This window comes from Adiantum capillus-veneris, chromosome 4 (assembly GCF_014529385.1).
Source record: "Adiantum capillus-veneris isolate H3 chromosome 4, ASM1452938v2, whole genome shotgun sequence".
Lineage (NCBI taxonomy): Eukaryota > Viridiplantae > Streptophyta > Polypodiopsida > Polypodiales > Pteridaceae > Adiantum > Adiantum capillus-veneris.
Genome location: NC_140934.1, coordinates 135,851,822 through 135,872,400, shown reverse-complemented (window position 1 = coordinate 135,872,400; position 20,579 = coordinate 135,851,822). Strand labels below are relative to the sequence as shown.

At 39.3% G+C, this 20,579-nt stretch overlaps 1 protein-coding gene across 1 annotated transcript; it reads right to left on the bottom strand.

Moving 5' to 3' along the window:
* Window positions 1-12,933: 12,933 nt before the first annotated feature.
* On the bottom strand, window positions 12,934-15,603 carry LOC147460028 (grpE protein homolog 2, mitochondrial-like). The gene is made up of 5 exons (XM_086511190.1): window positions 15,422-15,603; window positions 14,093-14,593; window positions 13,816-13,980; window positions 13,451-13,579; window positions 12,934-13,368 (listed from the first exon to the last, which is right to left on the bottom strand). Exons 1-5 carry the CDS (start codon window positions 15,512-15,514, stop codon window positions 13,300-13,302), a joined length of 957 nt encoding a protein of 318 aa, XP_086367316.1. The 5' UTR covers window positions 15,515-15,603; the 3' UTR covers window positions 12,934-13,299.
* Window positions 15,604-20,579: the final 4,976 nt, after the last annotated feature.

Sequence of the window (20,579 nt, the reverse complement as noted above, 5' to 3'; positions counted from 1 at the left end):
GGTCACTTGTACCAACAATGCCTAAAAAATTTGTGCTAAATGTTGTGAATGAAATTTCTTTCACACTTCTTGATGTAATTTATGTATCAATGATTAAAATATTAAAAAAAACATTTATCTCTATCTACATGTGTAAGACTTGGTTTTGTTATCAAATTTGTGGATGACATATGTACTATTCATGATCTCAATTTTGGGGATGAAATTGTTGCATCTAACATTTTGTGTCATGGGCTACATAAGATAACTTTGTATGACATGTGTGGGAAAAAATTTGCAAATTCAATTGTGGATTCAAAGGCTGTTTCCCATGCAAAACTCTGGCATGCACGTTCTAATGGGAATGGCCTATGAACATTGAGAATAGCGGAATTAAGAAAACTGTAGTGAGCATTATTATGAGACTAATTTGAGAAAATAGAGGATGAATTTGATTAGAGGTAGCAACATAACCATTATACTTAATTAACTTGTCATGAACAATACTTTGCAAGAGAGACAATTAGAAAATTTAACAACAGTTGAGGATCGGATTTATGCGGAGCCAGTACCCCCTTTAAAAGGCTTTTGTATTATAGTTTCTCACATAAAGAGAGACTTGGTACAATACAAGCTTTGTGTTCCTTGAGGCCTTGATGGTGCAATCAAGAAAGAGAGCTTCGTGCACCACAACTATTCTCGTAACTTAGCTAAATAAAAGCTTTAACTTGTCCCCGGACTCAGTCCCAAGACCTCAAACACCTTCAAAGGTGGAGAGAGCTAGCAAGGATGAGGGTAGGGAAGAGGAAGGAGAAGCATTCTTAAGAGAAAGAAATAGTTCCTCACTTATCATCTCTCTTGTTGCTTGCATAGCATAATAGCATAGTATTGATGATGAAGAAGATGGAAATCTTAAGCATTGAAGCATGGCTCTTGGTTGGATTTGCATTCCATAGCCAAGAGTCTTGGTGTAGGCTCTCAATCTCAACAAGCCTTGGAGAAGGAGATGAATTTCTTGGACTTAGCACTTCATAGAATCAGAGTGTGTGTGAGTGTGTGGAAGAGAGTATACCCTTCAAGCTAGCCCTCTACTTGCATGGTTGACCCCCTCTTCTATCTCATGCTTGTGGCTCATTGGATCTCTCAAGCATAGCCAATTACAAGCCTTGGTCACAACTAGTAATAGAGGCAGTCCTTGGACAAGTGTCCTCCTTTCCCTTTTGAGAGAGAGGACTTGATAAATGCTTAAGAAATTAATTTAATTATCTAAAAGCTTATTTGACCCCTTTAGAGGCCAACCAATAGGCTTTAGGTACCTTATGAGGGCAACATGGAGAAGAACTTGACATGTGTCCTTGTTGCCTCTTTAGACTTGGCTTGCATTGAGTGAGTGAGTGAGTGTGTGTGTGTGTGTGTGTGTGTGTGTGTGTGTGTGTGTGTGTGTGTGTGTGTGTGTGTGTGTGTGTGTGTGTGTGTGTGTGTGTGTGTGTGTGTGTGTGTGTGTTCTCTCTCATGCCCCTACTTGTAGGATTGCCCCTCTTATGTAGGGATATGATTGACTTTTTGAACACCTTAAGCTCATCAAGCACCTTAGTCATGAAGCGCCTTAAGCCCCTTAGTCATGATGCACCTTAGTCATGAAGCACGACAAGCACATCAAGCACCTTAGTCAGCAAGCATGACAAGCACCTCATGCTAAATAATCAAATTAATATGAGAAAATAAGTTGGGCTAGTTAGATATTAGATTTTATGACATTAACTCTCTATTGAAATCATACTCGCCCTCGACTTTGAGGTAGAGTAGATAAAGCCTTAGTCATTAGTCTATGTTTCTTAGCCGGTAGAGGATCCCTATGAACATTAAGAATAGCCGAAGTAAGAAACTGTAGTGAGAATTTTTATGAGACTACTTTGAGAAAATAGAGGGTGAACTTGATTAGAGGTAGAAACATAATCATTATACTTAATTAACTTGGCATGAGCAATACTTTGCAAGAGAGAGAATTAGAGAACTTGACAACATTTGACGACCGGATTTATGTGGAGCCGGTACTCCCTCCAAAATGCTTTTGTATTATAGTTTCTCCCAAGAAGAGAGACTTGGTACAATACAAGCTTTGTGTTCCTTGAAACCTTGATGGTGCAATGAAGATAGAGAGCTTCATGCATCACAATTATGCCCGTAACTTAGCTAAATAAAAGCTTTAACTTGTCCCCGGACTCAGTCCCAAGATCTCAAACACCTTTGGAGGTGGAGGAGGTGGAGAGAGCTAGAAGATGAAGAAGATGGCAAGCTTGAGCATTGAAACATGGATATAGGTTAGATTTGCATTCTATAGCCAAGAGTGTTGGTGTAGGCTCTCAACTTCTTAACAAGCTTGGAGAAGGAGATCAAGTTCTTGCAGTTAGCACTTCACACAATCAGAGTGTGTGTGAACTCGTGTGGAAGAGAGTATGCCCTTCAAGCTAGCCCTCTACTTGCATCGTCAACCCCCTCTTCTAGCTCATGCTTGTGGCTCATTGCCTCTCTCAAGCCTAGCCAATCACAAGCCTTGGTCAAATAGCAATAGAGGTAGTCCATGGATAAGTGTCCTCCTTTCCCTTTTGAGAGAGGAGACTTGATAAATGCTTGAATAAATAACTTAATTAGCTAAAATCTTATTGGACCCCGTTAGAGGCCAACCAATAGGCTTTAAGCACCTTATGAGTGCAACATGAAGAGGAAATTGGCATGTGTCCTTGTTGCCTCTTTAGACTTGAGTGAGTGTGTGTGTGTGTGTTTGTGTGTTCTCTCTCATGCCCCTACTTGTAGGGCTCGCCCTTCCTTGTGTAGGGATATGATTTGACTTTTTGGAACACCTTAAGCTCCTCAAGAACCTTATCCATGAAGCACGACAAGTACCTTAGTCATGAAACACCTCAAGCACCTTAGCCATGAAGCACGAGAATCACCTCAAGCACCTTAGTCAGCAAGCACAACAAGCACCTCAAGCTTGGGCCGGGTTCCCACCTCAAGCACAGCCCTAGCTTACCTAAGTTCCTAGGTCTAAGTACTTTTAACACTAACCTTTGGAGGTCTTTAGTGAATCTAACCCTAAGGTCTTTCAAGCTTCATTAGCTACATTGCTCTTTGATAGACCATCTCTCATTTGGACCCACTGACTTTGGTCCCCTGTTGAGATAGATCCATAAGCACATGTCTATATTCTAACTCTTGTTCCCGTTTATTCTCCCACATTAAATGATTATTTTAATATGAGAAAACCATTTGGGTTAGTTAGATATTAGATTTTATGACACACATTTTGATCATCTTAATATTTCTAGCTTCCTGCATTTGCAAAATGCTAATATGGTTGCTTCTTTTCCACCTCTTGAAGCACCTTCTAAGCATGTCTCTGAAGGCTATATGTTGGGTACGATGTATCGTTCAAAGTTTCCAAAGGATGGTTCAGTAAGGTCTACATGTAGGTTGCAACTTGTGCATAGTCATGTTTGTTGGCCTATGCAAGCTCCATCCTTGGGTAATTAGTTGTACTTTGTGACTTTCCTTGATGATTACTTAAGGCATGAATGGGTGTATCCGCTTAAGGCTAATTACAAAGTGTTCATGGTTGAAAATGTTTCTAAATGTACTATGGGCACTCTCTATTCATATCAAGGAGGGGAGTATATATCTCATGAATTTAATGCATTTTTGGCTAGTCGTGGGATAAGACACCAATGTAGAGTGTCGTATACACCTCAACAAAATAGTGTTTCTAAAAGAAAGAATAGGTCTCTTACAGAGATGGCATAGTGTATGGTCAAGATTCAAGCTTTACCACATTTGTTTTGGCTTGAGGCTATTATGTGTGCTACTTATGTACTTAATGGGTGTCTTATTGAAGCCTTGTAGTCTATGACTCCTTATGAAGTATGGCATGATAAGAATCCATCTATTCATCACATGTGTGTTTTGGTTGTTTAGCTTATGCTAGGTGCCACAAACGTAGCGTAGAAAATTAAATGATAAGGATGTTCAATGCATTTTTGTTGGTTACACTCCTGAAAGAAAATGTTAAATTCTTTACCATCCGCAAACAAACCATATCTTGGTTTCATGAGATGCATTTGTGGAAGACTTTGTTTAGCCTTTTTCATCATGTACTAGAGACAATAATGTAAGCTCACAAGAAATTTATGACACTTTATTTCCTCTTTTTAATGGTGGAAACTTCCAATGAGGCACATGCATGCATAGCCTATGGGGGTTTTTGAAAATGTTATAGATCAACCTATTACTGATGCAAATGTACATGTTGTGGAAAGGGTTGAGAACAAAGAGGCTAGAGGTATGCCAAAATGGTTGGTGCATACTTTGGGGGACAGTAAATTGGATGTATCTTTGTCTAGTGGTAATTGCATAGGTTCTGATCATGCATCTTATGAGTCAAATTGGTATGCTTTGGTTGTTTATAGTTTATGTGATGAAGAGGAACCTCTTTCTTTTGATGAAGCGTAGAATTCAAAAAATGGAATGGTTGTAATAGACTCGAAATATCATGCACTTATAGAGAAGATGGACCTTATGTGATTTTCCTCTTGGAAAAATAATTGGTACAAAGTGGATTTACAGATTGAAATGTAAGCCAGATTGTGAGATTGATCCCTACAAGGCTAGGCTTGTTGCAAAAGTTTATGCATAGCAAAGAGGCACTAACTATGAGGAGACTTTTGCTCCCACTTGTTGTATGACCACTTTTTATTTTCTATATGTAATTGGAAACTCATTTGCATGGAATATACATCAATTAGACATTGTTACTACTTTCTTGAATGGTGATATATCTGAGGAAGTATATGTAATGCAGCCTCTTGGTTATGTCAAGAAAGAACAAGAAACTAAGGTGTGCAAGTGTAACAATTTAATATGTAGATGATTTGATGATTACTAGTCCAAATGAGACACACATTTTTGAATTCAAGGATGATTTGAATATAGCTTTCAGGATGAAAGACTTGGGCCTTTTCCATCATTACTTGGACACATAGTTTAAGCAATGTGATGGAGCTTTTGCTTTGTGTCAAGCAAGATACATAGAGAAATTATTGTTATATAAGTTTGGACTTGAGGACTACAACCCTATTGCTACTCCAATGGAGACAGGTTTGAAATTGACTCTTCATGATACAGGAGATCTTTTTTGACGCCACTCTTTCTCATACTACTTAGATGCCTTATTTATGGATGCAATACGAAGCCGGATATTCAGTTTGGGATCTTTTGCTACTTGAGTGGCACTTTACATCTTGGGTTGTTTTATCCCAAGGGGGGGATCACTGCCATCAAATTTGCATGCTTTTTTGGACTCTAATTGGGTTGGTTGTTATGACACACGCGTGTCCACAAGACTATGCCAAAATCCTCAAATACTCTACTCATCCCATCCAAAAAAATTAGCGGCAATACACACTATATGGTTTGCTTATCATTTTGACTAACATCTATATATTCCGAGAACCTCCAAGTACATAAAAGTTCTTGGTGTATTTTACTAATATACATCTAACAAGAGCATTCGAATTTTCTTTGATGACTCGATTCTCTTTATGTATCTATAAGTTTAAATGCCAAATATAATGCACCATTCTAGTGTTTCTTTTATTTCCTTCTTTGTCTTAAGATCTCCACATTATGCACCACCTCCCACAACATCTTTTTATATAACAATATCCCACTTTAATATACTACTATGATAATGCTCACCTTCTTTACTTCCTTGTAAGTTTTCTCTTTGCAGATATACCTAAAGGGACAAGCTCAAGCCATTTGCGACAAGAGAGAATACCATTGGATAATTTTAGAGGAAAAAGATTATATCTTCACCTACATTTTTTTATGCACTTTGAAATCAAACTATCTCTTAACACTAGACTGGTAACATGAAACTTTTATGTCGTCCTTGGACACTCTTGTGTCCTCTTAACTCAACAACCTTCTAGAAAAAAAACTTGGAATTCTTTAGGGCTGCTAATTCCACCTTTAGAGTTGAGTTTGAGTAACATTTTTAAACCTAACTTGAGCCAAGCCAAAAAAAAAAAAGGTGTGCTATTTTTTGTCAATTTTCATGAAATTGGCATTAGATCACCCAAAAACACAACTTTTTGACCTCTAAAGTGCTACATAGCTAGCATAGGTAGTTCTAAAGGTGTTTTCATGCTTCTATAAAATGAAAAGCCTATGTATTGGAAGTTATGACCCATTTACAAAAAAATTTGTTGTGTTGATTTACTAGTAAAATTCACATTTTAATGAACATCTTGAAAGTGGCTTTGTGAAAAAAGTGATTTTCCATCTTACCAGAATCACACTCATTTTGAGCTAATATTGTGCTAGCTGAAAATTGCTAAATTTCACTCAATAAATGTGATATATCTCAGACTTAGGTCCAAATCTAGGTGTACAATTCCAACGTGGTGCCAAGTTGATAGGTTTATATGCCGCCATACAAAAGGCCACATTGTGAACGCTAGTTTTTTTTTCGTGTAATTTTTGAACGTCATAGTTATGTTCCAAATTGTCTTAGAAAGACACGTTTTGATGCTTTCTATGCTTGAATATAAAAATAAAGAACCAAAGTGTGTAAGTTGGAAGCATTTATAAAGATAATAAAGGGTGTGCACATGGAAACATTGATGATAGGTCAGCAATAAAGGGTGTACACATGGAAACATTAATGATAGGTCAGCAGAATGCTCAAAACAAAAAAATTGGGCCTATAACAACCATAGAATTTGGTCAAGAACTCATTGATGTTTCTGGGATTCATAAGCATGGTCTAGAGATATTTTTCACCTTGTGTAAAATGGGATTCACCTAGCAAGTATGCTGTTTTTTGTCAAATTGAGCACTCTTTTGCTTTTGAGAGCTCCTCATGACCATACCGTTAAGAGTTGTGAGTTTTTCTTATTTTTCCCATATAAAATGTGGTGTTAGATTTGAACTAAATCAAGGTTTATTCTCATGTCATGGGATATTGTGGATGACAAAAGGAATAAGAAAATTCTTTTATTTAAATTTTTATTTTGATACAGGATATTTTTCACACATAATTTTAACCATTGTTTTTAACAAGTATGGTTTGCATATTATTTACATAGAAAATGAGGATAAATTATTTCTATTAGAGAGGTATATAATAAAATTTGATAAAAATTTATTTATTACAATTGGCATGTGGCAAAAGCACACTTGGTTTATGGAATATGCAAAAGGATAACAAGTTTGTTGATATCTTATTATTAAAGAGCTCTTTATGAGCAATGATCATTTTATGTTTGGATAGACAATTGGTAATCATTTTGAGCATTGAAGAAATCAGTAAAAAAATATGTGCAAGAGAATAATGCTCACTTTTGCACGTGGGAGATTGCATCCAATTCCATGTGTTCTCTTCTCTCCTCTCTCCATGACTATGTAGAACTATGCTCTAGGAGGTGCATTTGCATATTCTCTCTCTCTCTCTCTCTCTCTCTCTCTCTCTCTCTCTCTCTCTCTCTCTCTCTCTCTCTCTAGTTGGTAGTCATTTTGAGCATTGAAGAAATCAACAAAAAAATATGTGCAAGAGAATAATGCTCACTTTTGCACAGGGGAGATTGCATCCAATTCCATGTGTTCTCTTCTCTCCTCTCTACATGCATCTGTAGAACTATGCTCTAGGAGGTGCATTTGCATGCTCTCTCAGATCAATCTCGCATTGGATTACGTGTGTATACAAGCTTTCAAGTATGCAATTATGTTGCTTTTGTTGGTGGTGGTATGGTACTTGGTGTAATTTTGCAGGCATGTTGCGTTCTCGTATGTTGCAATGACACTAGACCTTGAGATAATATACCTCCCCTCAAACAAAAGGCTATCAAACATATGGACCAGCCAACCATACAACAAGCTTATCCACCACAACCATGCTACTTTGACAACAATCAAATGTAAGTTACAACAACAATTGAACAAACACACAAAAAAGATATTTAAAGATCAATGTCAGAATCATATGTGAAATGGATATGGGAACATTTATTTTATTCTATCCCATGAAGTTCTTCTTTGCCTTTCTTATCTCTCCCTTTTCCTTGTAGAGATATTTGGAAGGTGGATGATATTTTCTTGCCATGTTGAGGGCAAGGGATCTTGGCAAAGCAATCCTTTACAAAATGCCTTGGCTTGCCAAATTCATGGCATTTCCTCCCCTTGTTTGAAGAGATAAAGCCCCACTAGTTGAGACTCCACCATCATCCAAGAATATGGCTTTGGTACATGGGCAACACAAAAAACCAACAACCTTGAGATATTGATGAAATCAATTAGGGCTTTTGAGGGTGTAATTTTTTGCCCAAAGGAATTGATAAAATTGCTATACATTTGGAGAATTAGACCTCGAATCAATTGCCTTTGAAAACTACTATGTCTCTAAGGAATTGGGCCTCTTGATGAATTGATATGATATGGGGATGCACCCCAACCTAGTACATAACTACTCTATTGATGGTGCAAAATTACTCAAATTTTGCAAGGTGGTACGAGCTCCACAAGTGATTGTTAGGGGATTGACCGAATGGGCGTCCACCTGGTCGTACACGTAGCCAAACACCCCAACCTAGTACATAACTACTCTATTGATGGTGCAAAATTACTCAATTTTCGCAAGGTGGTACGAGCTTCACAAGTAATTGTTAGGGGATTGACCGAACGGACGTCCACCTACTCAGACACATAGCCGGACACACATTTGTACTCTATTATTTTTTCGAGCTAGTGTAGTAATACTATGTGTAAATCCTGATTCCAGAGTAGTTGATCGATTCCCTGAGTTGTAATTCTATCATGATAATTGTAAAGGTCCATGTGAGCCGGCCATTGGTCATTTAGAAAGCCCTAGGTATAAATGTCAATAACTTTAATATGAAAAGAGTCTTATCTTGATATAAGAAACAGCTCTATTGTACGTACGCTCAAGCTATAAAGCTGCTCCAACTTGTAATCAGCTTTTCTAACGATTGGGTAATCCATTTTTTATTCCGAAACCTGCATTGTGTTCCTTTTTCAATGCTCTTTCAATTAAGTGTAAGCATTGTCAGTTTTGTTGTGGTTCGTGACTACGTGTTAGAGAGTCTTAATTGCATATTTGAGTGCTTAAATCACTATGTTTTGACGTTTTGACCATAGGAGAGTGTTTTTAGACCATAGAGTGACCTTTCTGGATTAATCTGTTGTAGTTCTTAAGAGCTTTTTCATGATGGATCATGATTTAGATACCTTGTTGGATCGCGATCAGATTTGGTAGGATAGTGTTCCTAAGTGTCTTATACCTCTTCTTAAAGTTTTGTTGCATTTAAAATCCGTTCAAGTGTCTAAATGGCATGATGACCTAGAGCGGTGAGAAAAGACAAAGGCAGATTTTTCTGATCATTGCATGTTGGTTTGCTTGTTGAGTTGTGTGTGTTTACTTATTAAGGTTCACTTCTTGAGATTGACAACCTCAAAGAGTCCATGTGTCCCATCCAAGTCACTTTCCTGAGTATAGATATTATGTTAGTGCAAAATAGCTATGCTACAGATGTCCGTCCCGACGACCCGCTAACATTGGTCTCGCAATCCGATTAGGTACCAAAATCACGATCCATCATTGAAAAAAAGGCTCTAAAAATTGCAAGAGATCAGTTCAGAAAAGTCACCCTATCGTCTAGGAACACTCTCCTATGCTCAAAATGTCAAAAAACAGTAATTTAAGCACTCAAATCTGCAATTAAGACTCACTAACGCGTAGTCGTGAAACATAGCAAAATTGACAATGCTTACACTTAATTGAAATAGCATAGAAAGAGGAACACAATGAAAATGTTAGAATCGAAAATAGATTACCCAATCGTTAGAAAAGTTGATTACAAGTTGTAGAAGCTTCGTAGCTTGAGTGTATGTACAATAGAGCTCTTTCTTCTCTCAAGATAAGCCTCTTTTCATATTAAAGTTATTGACATTTATACCTAGGGATATCTAAATGACAAGTGGCCGGCTCACATAGACCTTTACAATTATCATGATAGAATTACAACCAAGGGATTCAGCTACTCTGGAATCAAGATTTACATAGAGTATCACTACACTAACTCGAAGAATAATAGAGTACAAATGTAGTATCCGGCTACGTGTCTGACCAAGTGGACACCCATTCGGTAAATCCCCTAACAGTATTGTCTTATAGTTCAGACATTGATTTAGGCACATTGACTCGAGTAACTTAACCTTATTTTTTAGCTAATAATATCCTCATAGAAATTACTCACGTACAGGCATGGAAATCAAATGATATACCATATGATTTAGCATAGGACCTAAGGTTATTATAACATATCCATAAGTTCAAGTTAAGATTTCCACCTAGTTTGGTGTCTCACTACATATAGGTGTGTTATTTGTGCATGCACATCACATATATGCATTCATCATGCTTGCAAGAAGTGGCTCAAAGCAAGTTTACTACTAAACACCTAAAAGATCTAATACCGTTTATTGGAGTTTATAAGGGATAAGTGAGTGTTGCATTCATAATGTGTTAACCTTAAATCAATAGACACTCAAGACACTAATGAAAGTCAACCACAAATGAGACAAAAGAAGAACAAAACAACCGTTGTCACTAAGAGACCATTACATTGACAATGTGTGTAAAGAAAGGACTTCATTTTGCAAGAATGGGTAGCTAGGGTTTCTTTATTGAGACACAAAAGTAAAGAATAGATAGGAACAAAATCATTGTCTTCATCTAGACAACTCAAAGCTAATAACAAAGGTGTACAAAACATACATTGCACATATCTAACACACACACATGCATGCATGTAAGTACACATAGACACAAAAGAAGAACATTGTTATCTTCCTCTCTTCTACTAAAAAGTTCAGGGCATATACATGTGCCACCACACTTGCTTGTTAGACTGCTTTGGTGAAATCTAGTCACGAAATCATTGGCAATGACCCTTGTGTTCAATTCTTCAACCTGTGATAAATGTCGGCAAGAAACTCATCATATGACTTGAGATACAGGGCACTGAAATAAAAATCAAAAGAATCAAACAATAGGGATCAAACACAATCAAAAAGAATGAGAGAAACGGATATGTTCTATTGCCTATCAAATGTAATGTGGAAGTAGGGTAGTCGGTGTGCATTAAAATGATTGGGCTCTATCCCATTAACAAATTGTAAATTCTGAAGGGTCCTTTTCGAAGAGGGGTTTTCTACGATATGTGAGATTTGCAAGTGCACCAAAGATAAGAGCTTTCTTATAACAAATTGAGAGCACAGGATGACATTAGCCCAAGTTCTTGTGCCAAAGAAACAAAATCACAACAAAGCAGCAATCAAACACCAAGCGATGAAGATAAAACTTTGGCTGAAGCTCAGCATTTAAGAAAAGTATTGGCTAAGAAGATGCGTCATCATCAGTACTTTCATGCTACAATTTGCATGACATACCTTTAAGTCTTAGTATAAGATACTTCCTTTCGGATTATACGTTCATATTTGTAAATACATCATGGTGGTGGTGGTGACTTTTTATCTTTATTTTTTTTGTTTTTTTTTTTGGGGGGGGGGGGTTGCTACTCATATCTTCTCCAATGCTCTCCCTCTCTTGTTCTTGCTACTTGGCCTATAGAATGACCTTCCATGCTTGCTTGTGTTATCAAGCAATTGTGCATTGCATCACTAGACACTTTAATGAGTTATTAATAATGTGTGCTTCAGAGTGCACTAACAGCCCACTATCTGGTGCAGCCCACTATCTTCATGTCATCATGTTTGACCATTATAAACCTCACACAACGTGTATGCACTACTCTTTTCCTTTAAAAAGAGAGCAACACATATACCTTCATATGTTCAAAATAGTCTGAATTCACGAATTTTAAGAGGAGATGAAACACTCATAAAATTACAAACACAAGAGACACAAAGGGAAAAAAACTTTGTTTTTCCTAGTAAACAAAACTAGATAAAACAAACCATTATTTACTTAGATCTTTCTTTTGAAAAAGGCACGCGCAAAATAAGTTGAAGCAACTTACTTGGGTAAAACTTGAAGCAAGTACTCAACTTTAATCTAAAAAGGATAAGACATCTCAAAGACATAATCCTAAAAATCAAACTCCACACAACCACTTCTAAAGGAACAAATTCTTAAGACCTTATGTAAAGTAAATACTAGAAAAGAATGCTACTACAAACCTACAAAGAAGAGGCTGAAAATAACGGAAAGTACAAAGATCCAAACTTGACTATGTGACCTCAACTTCGCTGCTTGTCCAAACACGAAGAAAAAGATTCACCTTTATCATGCATAGCTTGGACAACAACTATGACATCCCTACTCACGTCGTCAGTGTCCAAGGGTAGGTGCAAGTTTGTATAGAGGTCATTCATGCTTTAACCATGCTCTATAAAACCGACGAGCTAAGTTTCTATCACCCTCCGGAGGTGATGGACATACTCAGCCATGATAAAGGCTAGCATTTGTCAAGCTAGAGCAAAAACAGTAGAAGCGCTAGAGATCAAAACATCCAATTAGTGTGTTACTAGGTCAAACCATACCATTTGACCTACCTGGTAAGGACTTAACCAAAACATTCCTAGTTCAAACCCCCTGAACACTCAGAAGTGAAGACATTTTTACTTACTCTGTTGGCACTAGAGGGGTTTTTGATCGAGGATGAGGATTCAATCGTAACCTATCCACAAATCACGCACACACTTTCCATCTTAGTAGTCACATGGATGGACAAGCTAGGCTGAGGGTTAGTGGATATTTGAAGAAAAAAACCATACCTTGGGAGCTTGGCAAAATCTCAATGGATTTGAGGGAAAAGAATATATGGCACGTACATAGCTAAGCACTGTAAAACATAGCCATTTCCACCGACACGAAAACATCCCTGTATAATTAGATACATAATCGAGAGACGACAAGGAAGCTGCTTTTGTATGATTAAATACAATCTCGTGGATTAGAATTTTATCGAGTTCCAAAGCAAATAGGCCTTTATAAAAGGCCAAGAAAAGGGAATTTCTCACATGCTTGAAGCTAATCGATGCTAACTGAACAGCCCTGCCTACAAGCTACAAGCCGCCGTGCACTGATTGCTCAGGCAAACTACTTTTAAGAGTAGAGCTCATTGCAGCACCAGAAGCCACTACAGAGAAGAATATTTTGCAAAGCCTACTTGAATCAGAGGGGTGTGTACTTCCTTCCTTTTGGCTGGTTGGAAACCCCTCAGCTCACTCTGGACTCTTCACGACACCCACTTCAGCAGGTCGCAAGACTCTATCATGCAGCATGTATCCCACCTGCAGGCAATTTCATAACAAATGGTGAGCAGAGCTGCTTTGATTCTGCGAGCACACATGAGAAAAGACCAACAATTCCTACCTTCGCAACCATAGAGACAGTCCCAGCTTCTTTACTGGGATCAGGCACTTCAAACAATGCAAGATGGGAGTTTGGATCAAACTGCTGCCCAACCGGTTCAAACTTCTCAACCCCAAATTTCTTCAAAACCTGAGAATCAGCCAAGAAACGGTTACAGCCAAGCAGCAAGCCAAATTTTTATGAAATTCCCACATCTAGTCTCACATAAGAATACGAGAGAGTTTTGAAGGGGGGGACGGGGGGGGGGGGAAGAGAGAGAGAGAGAGAATTTCAGCATCATTTGTACAATCCCTAGAGACAAAATATGTCTGCAGGCCTTGTTCCCAAGAACTTGAACTTATCAACGAGGAATACCAAGAACAGACCTTCATGAGTTCTTTCTCTGTTGTGATCAGTCCTTCCACCAAACTCTTCAACTGCTTTCCTGCCTCTGACTGGTCAGTCAAAAGCTCATTTCGTACATTAGCAGGAATAGTCATCAAAGCCCTTCCAAGGTTGTCACCAATATCAAGCAAGGCTTTTGCAAAATCCTGCGAGTGATTTACTTACCATTCATAATGAAGGTACAAAGCTTCACTTTAACACACACACACACATACACACATTGAAATAGACATATATATTACAAGCAATCATAAAAACCTGTATGGCGTATTTTTTGGTGTTATCTGCCTCTCTTTGTGACCTCGTTCTCACATTCTCCAGCTCAGCCTTGGTCGTTTCTGCTCTTTCCTTCAGTTCAACCAACTGTGATTGTTTCTCTGATATCAAAACTTCCAGCTCCCCAATCGCATTTAAGAGAGCCTCCTTATCAACTTTTTTGCTCTCCTCTTTTGATTCGGCAGCCTCTTCTTTATTTGCCTCTGGAGAAGTGGGTTCCTCTTTAGTTTCTATAACAGGTTCCACCTTTTCATCACCCGAAACAGAATTCTCCTCTACTGAAGAATCTGGGTTACCATCCTTTTCTGAGATGGGTGATGCTGCAGAAGAGAACGTAACAACTTGTGCCATAGGGGCCCTTTCATACTGAAGATTGGATAAAGAAGTTCTTCCACCGCTGCTCAACAACCTAAGCCATTCTGAAAAGGGTGACGATTGGGATAAAGAAGTCCTTCCACCACTGCTTGACAACCTTTGCAATGACTGCCAGGTGTGAAAATATCATCAAATGCTTGAGAAAGATCGTCACTCACACACACATGCATTTATACATATATAATGCATCCCGGCAAAGGGATCGTCACTCACACACACAGCATATATACATACATGAAGCATCTGGGCACTTAAACAGGAAAGAGTAATAGTCATCCACAAAACAACATGACCATCAAGTCCATCAGACATAGTCTCCATAAATTACTCCGGCATCCATGGCTCTCCTACACTGAGAGTGACTTCACAATCAAACACTCCCACAGAAGCTGGATTGATAGCCGCTTCTTGAAAAATTTTAAGGCAACCATACAAAGAAAAGCAATTATAAACATAAATTGTGGTTTATTGAGGTTCTGGAGCAAATAAGTCCTACACTGCGAAAAACACAAAGGCATTGGAAAATTCATTGACCAAATACAGTGGCTTTGGAGAGAGAACACCTCCACCATAGCACTTCCACAGCAGTTGGAGCCATTGGCATCACAGAAAATTGATGACTGGTTTGTGAGAGACCCACATACACAAAAAAATGTGTATTTGTGTACGTGTGCACGGACATACATGTATGTGTGTACGTGTTCGCGTACACACATGTACGTGTGCACGCCTTTGCTCATATTTATATGTACTTATACACATCATAACTACCTAAGTATCTGTGCAGGTCTCTCTCTCTCTCTCTCTCTCTCTCTCTCTCTCTCTCTCTCTCTCTCTCACACACACACACACACACACACAGAAGCACAGATGCAACAATGCTGCAGAGGCCATTGGCAATGACAAGCGCTTCAGAAACATAAAGTGCAGACTTACGACGGCAGTGGAGAAGGACCTTCCAGGATGACAGCTCCGTCGGAGGTGTGACAAAGACGACCTTGCAGAGCGAATTGCAGCAGCCGTGCCCATATCGACAGGAAATCGCTAAAACCCTCGCTTCCAAAACGAAAGCGTGCACATTACTACTACTTTCTAGCTATACACCCGAACGTTCTACAATATGATGAGAGAGAAAGAGCGAGAGAGCGGACGGGGGGGGGGAGAATACAAAAGAACTTTTCTAGTTGCCAAAGTAGGCCTCTACAGCTATGGTGTATTCTCTGCAATTCCAAACAAAAGGAAAGCTAAATGAAAATTTGTAATTAAAGTCAACATTAAAGCTGGATGTGGTAGGGGTGAGCTACAATGGAGTTTGATGTAATGTTATGTAGTGTAGAGGAGGATGGAGCTCTATCACAAGAGGCTCAAAATGCACACTACATGCATTGGGTATACTAGCATGATATGCATAGCTCCATCCAGTATCTCATTGTGGGTGTTATATGGTGTAGATCAGCAAGGGTGCATGGATCTCAGAAATCTAATTTATTCTCTGTGTGTGATGTCGAGCAGTAATCTATTTTCTCTCTTCTATAGAGCTTGGGTATCTAGTAACTTGGAGTTCTCTATCTCCTACTGACTTGAAGCCTCTTTGCTTGCTAGAGAATGACACCCCGCTGTGTGGGTATGTGTGTGTGGGTAGACCTCTAGACAAAAAACTGTAGCATGTAGCTATTGTACTCGTGTGGTCTAGGCTTGTAGGGAGATCTCTCTATGATGCTAGAATCCAAGAGAAATCCATGTAGCTATTGTACTTGTGTGGTCTAGGCTTGTAGGGAGATCTCTCCATGATGCTAGAATCCAAGAGAAATTTCCCCAATCTATGTTGATTTCCTAACTCAAGAAGTTATCATAAGAATTGTGGCTCTTTAGATAGAGTAGGGTATCTCTTTCTAATAGTAGCATATACTCTACATCCACATACATAGTGCTCCTCATCCTCTAGCTCCTACTGGCATCGTATGCATATCCTCTTTACCTAGGGACTCAAGCATAAGGCAATCTAATGAAACTATGAGCTGGCCAATATAAGGGCACGGTCCTCGTAGGGATATGGCTATAGGATTGATCAAACCACATTTACGACTGTGATGGAAAGGCGTCCTAAAGATAGGCATCATTGGCACCTATAATGAGGATTTGGATGGGTGGAGATCACATACTATTGAGCCTTACACCTCACAATGGTATCAAAGCAAAGTCACAAGATTTTTTGGGCGTGGGAAAATTGTCGGTGGTAATTATAGAATTGATGCCACACTTTTAAGAAAAAAGGAAAGGCAGGAGCAGTTGCTTGTGAGCCAAAGGTGCCATTGCCAACCTTTAGTGTTCCCCTTGTGGGTGGTACCGAAGTTGTTCGCCCAGCCATGCTCATCCCTCGCTAGGCCCTCTATCAATAGGCGCATGTGTGTTTTCTCTCACAAAGTCTCTTGAGCTCGCCAAGGTTTGCCTATGGGAGAGTTATGGCCGCCTGTTCAAACTCAAGTTTAAAGTTGAACATCCATGCACTTTCCAAAAGGAGATGCCCATGATAGTTGGTGGTGCTTTGTTCTATTTGATGTTTCCCTCTTAATCTACTTCAAGGCCACCATTTTCTTGGCAAGAAAGGTAAGGTTTTTTTATCAGTTTTACAACTGGAGGTTTCATCAAGCTTCACAATTGGAGGTCTCATCACTTTTTCCAATCAAAGAAAACCACATTTCCAACGATTTCTTCAAGCTAGGCTTGCTCTTCTCTATCTCGGTGTGTAATGGAATTTGCCTATTCAATTTGAGAGTAGCGGATTTTAATGAGAGTACTTTCAAGAAATGATTTTGTGAGCATAGCGGGTTGACATAATTGAAGATAGCAACATAATCATAGCAATTAGTTAACTTGGCATAGACAATACTTTTGCAAGAGAGAGAGTTTAGAGGACATGACAACAGTTGAGGACCGGATTTATGTGGAGCCGGTCCCCCCTCCAATAGGCATTTGTATTATGATTTCTCCCATAAAGAGAGACTTGTTACAATACAGTCTTTGTGTTCCTTGTGACCTAGGTGATGCCATGAAGATGGAAGGCTTCATGCATCACAAACATAACATAAACTTGAAGAAAGCTTTAACTATCCCAAGACCTCAAACACCTTCGAAGGTGGAGAGAGCTAGCAGGGAATGAGGGTAGGGAAGAGGAAGAAGAAACATTTCGTAGGAGAAAGAATTAGTTCCTCACTTATCATACTCTTATTGCTAGCATACATAATAGCATAGTAATGAAGAAGAAGAAGATGGCAAGCTTAAGCATTGAAGCATGGCTCTTGGTTGGATTTGCACTCCATAGCCAAGAGTGTTGGTGTAGGCTCTCAACCTCTACTTGCTTGGAGAAGGAGAGAGAGCTCTTGCACTTTGCATAGTACACCATGAGAGTGCTTGTGAGTGTGTGTGGGTGAGTATACCCCCTAAGCACCCCCCCTAGCTTGCTTGGGTCGACCCCCCCTTGTAGCTCATGCTTGAAGCTCATTGGACCCCTCCAGGCCTAGCCAATCACAAGCAGAAGCCATTACAAGCAACAGGGATAGCCTTGGGACAAGTGTCCCCCTTTCCCCTTTGAGAGAGAGGACTTGATAAATGCAAAAACAATTTGATAATTCAAGTAATTTATCATTGGACCCCTTTGAAGCCTAGCCAATAGGCTTCAAGCAACACATGAAGGTAACATGGGTAGGGACCTGACGTGTGTCCTTGCTGCCTCTTCAAGCTGGGGCTTCCCTTGTGAGTGTGAGTTTGTGTTCTCTCTCTAATCCCTAGGAAAAGGACTCGCCCCCCCTCTTGTAGGGATGCTTTTGACTTTAGGAGCTCAAGCACCTTAGTCATCAAGCATGACAAAGCACTTGGACTAGGGGGTATTCCCACAAGCATCTCAGGCAAGCATGTCAAGGCACCTCAAGCACCTTAATCAAGCGGCAAGTCAAGCACCTCAAGCATGGAGTAAGTCAAGCACCTCAAGCACCTTAATCAAGCACCTCAAGCAGGACAAACACCTCAAGCACGACAAGCACCTCAAGCAGGACAAACACCTCGAGCTTGGGCCGGGTTCCCACCTCAAGCTCAGCCCTAGCTTACCTAAGGTCAAAGGACTTTTACACACATTATTGGAAGTCTTCAATGAAGCTAACCCTAAGGTATTATGCTCCATTGGTTAGCCTTGCTCTTGATAGACCATCTCCCATTTGGGCCCCTTTACTATTGGCCCCGTGTTGAGATAGATCTATAAGCACATATCTATATCTTAACACTTGTTCCCGTTTATTCTCCCACATTAAGTGATCAATTTAATATGAGAAAATCATTTGGGTTGGTTAGATATTAGATTTTATGACATTACCTCTCTCTTGAAATCATAGTCGTCCTCGACTATGAGGTAGAAGAGATAAAGGCTTAGTCATTAGTCAATCGTACTTAGCGGGTAGAGGATCCCTTTTTTACCCTACGACATCTTTCCAAGATGGATGACTAATCCATTTGGTGCTTGGGAGACATAGCTGCCGCAAGCATGTCTGCTCTTTAGTCCATTTCATTCTCCCAAAGTAAAGTGACAAATTCTACTTGGTGTTTGAGAGACGTCGTCATCACAAACATGATTCTAAGCATGCATACTAGTTAAATTTGTGCACAATTAAAAAGAGGACTAGTCATATAAGACAAAAACATGAGTCATTTAAAAGAAATTTGTACATTTGCTTACTCTAATGTAGCATTGTAAGCATTGACAAGGTTCATACTATCCTTAAGTTGTACTCCTTGCATCCATCTAGCATCTTCAAAAGGATAATTTTTGAACTTAATAAGATACCGTCGGATTATCTTACCATGTCGTAGTACCTTGTCTTCATGCCAAAGGACAGCTTCGGGTTGTAGCACCTCTTCTTGGTCTTCAATTTCGGGAGGGTCTTCAATAATTGGTTCAATTGGTGGCTCACCTTTGTAGGGCTTAAGTAGGCTTACATGAAAGGCATTGTGTATAAGCCAATGGTTGGGCAACTTGAGTTGATAAGCCGTCTCATTGATAGGCTTCAAGATTTGGAAAGGACCATAGTATCTTTTTGCTAGTTTAGCATAATACTTTTGATGGCCCGTAGGATTTTTGCCCGTCGTTTGCCTTAATCGAGCCTTAGGAAACTTGAGTAAGACCCAATCATTTTCGTTGAACATTAAGGCTCTTCTGTGCTTATCAGCAGCAGCTTTTTGCCTTTGTTGAGAGATGGCTATAGCCTCCCTAATCTTTTGAAAAGATTCTTGTAGGTCATGGCTATATTCATCGGCGGCGAAGATCTTCCCATGTACTTTGAGTAGCAAGGGACTTTTAGGTATTCCCTCTATGATCTCGAAAGGTGCTTTCCCGGTAGAAGTATGGACAGTATTATTGTAGGCATACTCTACTAGAGGTAAATACTTTTCCCATTGTGAGCGTTGATCTACTTCGGTAACATAAGTCTTGAGTAGATCGAGTATCGTAAGATTGGCTATTTCACTTTGGCCATCCGTTTGTGGGTGATAGGCCGAAGAGAAATTCAATCTTGTTCCTAGATTTTCAAAGAGACCTTTCCAGAAATTACTGGTCATTCTAGGATCTCTATCTGACACGATGGATGTGGGTAATCCATGGTGCTTGAAAATCTGAGATATGAAGAGAGTTTCCATTTGATGTGCCTTAATAGTCTTTTTGACAGGAATAAAATGTGCTTGCTTGGTAAACCTGTTGACTATTGTCCATATTCCTGTATTCCCATGGATAGATTTGGGTAATCCAAAGATGAAATCCATGGATATACTCTCCCATGGTGAATTTGGAATAGGCAATGGCTGGAGTAATCCAGGTTGCTTCCCTCTATCATACTTGGTCTTTTGGCATACTACACATTTTGAAACATACTCTTGTATGTCCACTTTCAGGGTAGGCCAATAGAAATACGTCTCTACTCCTCAGAGAGTAGGCTGAACACCTCTATGCCCTACATATGGAGGAGCATGGGATTCATACATAACCTTCTCACGAAGGGAATGGGTAACACATAGCCTATTTCCGTGGAGAAGATAACCATCCTGCAAGGTG

Coding starts and splice junctions, on each gene's coding strand:
- LOC147460028 (XM_086511190.1), bottom strand. CDS start 15,514: ATGGGCACGGCTGCTGCAATTCGCTCTGCAAGGTCGTCTTTGTCACAC. Junction 14,594..15,421: donor GGTCCTTCTCCACTGCCGTC/GTAAGTCTGCAC, acceptor CACACCTGGCAG/TCATTGCAAAGGTTGTCAAG. Junction 13,369..13,450: donor CTGTCTCTATGGTTGCGAAG/GTAGGAATTGTT, acceptor AATTGCCTGCAG/GTGGGATACATGCTGCATGA.